Source organism: Psammomys obesus, unplaced genomic scaffold, assembly GCF_907164565.1.
Source record: "Psammomys obesus unplaced genomic scaffold, mPsaObe1.curated_primary_1811, whole genome shotgun sequence".
In the NCBI taxonomy this organism is placed as follows: Eukaryota; Metazoa; Chordata; class Mammalia; order Rodentia; family Muridae; genus Psammomys; species Psammomys obesus.
Genome location: NW_026596152.1, coordinates 9701415 through 9705810, shown reverse-complemented (window position 1 = coordinate 9705810; position 4396 = coordinate 9701415). Strand labels below are relative to the sequence as shown.

General features: G+C 58.1%; 1 protein-coding gene across 2 annotated transcripts in view; it reads right to left on the bottom strand.

Moving 5' to 3' along the window:
* The window catches only part of Srebf1 (sterol regulatory element binding transcription factor 1), a 20839-nt gene extending 18887 nt beyond the window's left edge, over positions 1-1952 (bottom strand). Inside the window, exon 1 of one of the 2 annotated variants that reach the window (XM_055594081.1) lies at positions 1712-1952. In XM_055594081.1, coding sequence (XP_055450056.1) covers positions 1712-1802 — 91 coding nt within the window. In that variant the 5' untranslated portion in view covers positions 1803-1952. The remainder of the gene's footprint in view (positions 1-1711) is intronic. The other variant, XM_055594082.1, reaches the window with a different exon arrangement.
* Between the last annotated feature and the right edge of the window lie 2444 nt (positions 1953-4396).

Here is a 4396-nt window from a genome sequence, read left to right as displayed (position 1 = left end):
CCCCCCCCCCCCCCCCCCCCCCCCCCCCCCCCCCCCCCGCCAGCCTCTAGTGACTTGATGTCAGGAGCAAGGAGAAGACAGAGCTCCTCTGGAACTTCTCTGAGGTCACAACCGGACTTGAGGCTCTGGGCACAGCATCACCTCAGAAATCAAGGTGGCAAGGTCACAGGAGAGTCACAAGACAGAAGGGTGACAAAAGCAGGCAGAGGATGGCTAGTGGGGCTCCAGGCCTTGGCTGGCTCTCCCTGCCACTTGCCAGTCTTATGATCAATGCCACTCTGGGCTGAGGGAGACAGCTGCATGGCTCTTAGCCCCTGTATCAATCTGATCTCTTAATCCTGCCTTGGGGGTCAGGGGTCCAGGCTCTTGAGGCAGCAGCTTGGGTCTGAATTCTGGCTCTGCCTTCTATGGCTGCAAGCCCTTGACTGTGTCATTTACCCTGTTTTTCAGTCTCTAATCTGTAAGATGAAAACACATCTTCCAGCCAGGGCTGTCAAAAGGACTCACTGAGATCCTCTACCCACGTGATAATGGTCCACTCCAACACTCGGGGAACTTGTACCGACTCAAACGTGACACATGACACTCTCCTTTTCCTGGCCCTTCTCCCATCGACCCCAGCCATGCCCAGAACTCGGGCCTGCCCAGATGTCTTCCAGCCTTCATTCCTCCAAGGTAACTAGCCTCAGCTACAAGCCTACTAGAAGCTTTGATAGCACATCTGGGTCTCTGGGTGGTTGGTACTCCCAGAGGCTGGCCTATGGAACTCACTGACGACGTAGGCACAGCATGCCCAAGGCTGCACATAGCAAACAGCTTAGGAGGTGCCTATCAACAAAGCATCAGGCGGGTAAAGATCAGGGCCCACCTACTGTAATCCCACCAGCCCCCATTCATTCATGGCTGTCTGCAGTAGAGGAGGGTGTGGCGCAGTCTAAAACAGGTGAGAGGGTTGCAATGTTTGAGACTGCCGATGGCCACCAGAGATCACTGACTGGTCCACCTAACGTGGAACAGTGAGGAAGTTGTTTGTTTTGTTTTTCTTCTCCAGAACCCGTACTTCCCTCCACCCAGTGGTGGTTGTTATTGAAACTGGAGATGAATCACGCTGGGCAAGTTCAAGGGATGTCTTAAAGGCCTAGGGTGTGGCTCAAGGCGGAAAGCCTGTTCATAGGTTCTAGGTCCTGGGTTACTGCCCCAGAATTGCAAGACTTAAAAAATATTCTAGAGAGCAGCTGCCGTCTATCCGTTTTCCCAGCGTCGTCCACACCAACTCCTCAAACTTGGGTCCTGTCTCGGGGGCCTTTGTCTCTACTTTGCTCTCCACATAGAAAGTATCTTTCCTTGTCGGTGCCGGGCTGCCCCTCAGCTCTATAGCACACAAAGAGACCTCCATGACCTCTATCCGAAGTAGCTAGACGCCCGCACACCAAGGTGCACGTGAATATCCGTTCGTGGGCTTCCTTGAGGATTTTGGTGTCCCCAGAACATGAGAAGGCCCGGGTCGGCCTGTGAACTGTATACAGCACGCGGCCTGAAATTCAGTGGATGCTCAGGGCGTCCAGAAACCAAGCCCACTGCGGTCCCGAGGGCTCAACCCCAGTTCCGGGGCATGGGACAGCGCAGAGCGCACGCGCAGAAGCTCCCGACCAAGTGACCTCCCCGGACGTGGGACCCAGCACAGGCCGCGCCGGAGCCCCGGGCCACGCACCTTCGATGTCGGTCAGCAGAGCCGCGTCCAGTTCGCACGGCTCGGCCAGCGCCTGTTCCAGAGCCGTCTCGCTGAAGGACAGCTCGTCCATGGCGCCGGCGCCGGCCGCCCGACCGGCTTCTGGAGAGGGCCACGTTAGTGAAAACTTCCTCGGAGTCCGAAATCCGTGGGCGGAGCCACCCGGGCAGAGGGGCGGGGTTTCCTGCCAGACTCCGCCCACCCGCCAGAGCCGGAGCGCTCCAGACAGCTCGCCTAGCGGGTTCAGACCGCTTGTCTGGGCCTGGTTTCCCCGCCGCCTCCTACGGGTGCCCAGGCACTGGGCCCCACCTTCCTCAGCACCAAGCAAAGGGGCCGAAGGGAAGCCACAGGGCTAGAGCTGGCTCAGACATCGTTAGACTGAAGGGCCAGGGAGCGGAGAAATGAAAACCTACTACGCTTTGCTCTTTAGAATAAGACAGACCTAGTCCAAACTACAGCTGTTACAGGCCTGCGGTGTGACCTCACCACTGTGTGCCTCTGTTTTCCTCATCTGTAGCAAGGGCCCAGGATCTGTCTACGGGCTGGCTGAGAGGTTAGTGAAGCTGTGAAGCTGTGCAGCTGAGGAGCGTGCCCTGTGAGATCCGTCTCCAGCCTCTCAGCATAGGAGCCTGGAAGTGGGCCTCCGGAGGAGGAGAACCTGCAGGAGGAGCAAGAGGCTGGAACTTCTGATCCTGTCTTAATCCTGTCAGTCCCACCACTGGGGCAGAGAGGATCGGGAAGCCAGCGTGCCCGTACAACTCCCAAAGAGTCCGTTCTCCAGGAAGACTCAGAAAAAGTGTGGATCCCAAGGTCAAGCAGGGTTCTGTGACAGGGGCCCAGACGACCAGAGCCCGGTTGCCTGAATCATGACCTGGGGCAGGGCCAGGCCAGGCTAGCAGCCTGACCAAGTGAATCCTGGGCCCTGTGACTTGGGAACAGGTAAAGCAGGGGAGACTGAAATAAAGCATTCTGACCTACAAGTATCTACAAGGAGTCAACCAGGGAGCCTCCGAGAAGGTCAGGGCCCACGCCACCTGGAGGCTGCCTCAGCTCGGATTCCAGATCCGCAGGCTGGGTGGCTTTCCTCACCTCCCAACCAGAATCGATTGTCCTAGCAAGGAGGGAGTGTGCTCCTGGGCTCCACCTGGACTCGTTTTGTTCTTCTCCCAGCGTGGCTGCTAGAAAATGACACAGAATAAAGTGCACACAAGTTGCCGGACCTATAAACCACCTCTCCGCCCGACATGGAGAGCCCTTGCTCAATTGGGGCCACCCTGCCATATCCAGGAAGTTGACGATTTTCCAGCAAACTCAAACAGCCCTTCCCAGCCAAAAGGGTGAGGGTCTTCAGAGGTCAGCGGACCTAGCACCTCCCCTACACGTGTGTACCCAGGATCATTGATTTTTCCCCGAGTCAACTTACTAGGGCTGTCTCTGCAGAACAGGGCGAGGTGTTTGGCGACATCCCAACAGCTCCGCCTGATTCTGGAACTGAGTAAAGACTATACAAACATAGCTCTACAAATGCACATTATATTGCTGCAGGGTTCCGGAGAGCCGAAGGCAAAGTCAAAGAAAAACCTGGAGCCAGGACTAGAAAAGCCCTGTGAAGCTGGGTGGGGGGTGGCGCACGCCTTTAATCCCAGCACTCTCAGGAGGCAGAGGAAGGCGGACATCTGAGTTAGAGGCCAGGCGAGTCCCAGGACAGCCAGGGCTACACAGAGAAACCCTGTCTCGAAAGAAAAGAGAAGAGAGAGAGCCCTTTGTGGAGCAAAGCCCATACAAGTCTCTGCTGCACAGGTTTACAAGGGCAGCATCCGGGGCCGCTTTTCCCGGATGGGGAAAGCTTGGAAAACTTCAGAGGAAGTTGGTGGTTTCTGTCCCAAACCACCCAGCCGTCTAACCACAGCTCTCAGGAGCGCCTTGCCCGGATCTGTGGCGCTTAGAACACAGGCCTGTCTCCGTGAGCCTGGGAGGGGCGGGGTCTCAGCCTGGCCGGCTGTCACCTGGGTCAGCAGGTTCAGCATTGTGCAGTCATGGGGCATGCTTGTAACACGCCGAATACTTTTATCGTATTAACTCGTTCAGTCCTCCCAACAGCCTTAGGAAGGCGTCTGCCCCCTTCCAATTCCACAGATGAGGCAACTGAGGCAGGAGGCGGCGAAGGGACCTGCCTCGGACTCCCCAGCGTTGCCAGAGGTTGTCCTGCGTTGGGGACAGTCGCAGTGCGGGGTGGGCAGCCCGGAGACCCCGGACACCGGGTGCGAGAGAACGGGCCCTGTTCGCGGCGCGGCAGCCAATGGGTGCAGGGCCCCGAGTGGGGTGACGCGGCGTCAGAGTGCGCTCGCGGGACTCGGGCTTTGGTCACGTGCTCAGCGCCTGCTCGACCCGGGGGCGGGGCGGTATGACCTGCGGACACTCGCGCTGCCGGTTGAGACTACAGGACTGCGAGCATGGTTTCTAAAGGGCAGATTGCCTGCGTACCTGCGCCGATTTGGTTACCTAGGCGACCACCGCGCATCTCGCGGTTTGTTCCTACCCATTAAGCACTGGAGACCCTGAGCTTTGAGCAGCGGGGCCTCTCTGCCCAGCAGTGCCCTCAGTGTTAGGTGTGGAATGGCAGGCCCTGGGCAGGAGGCTGCTGAGCCTCGCGGGCCACTTGCCACT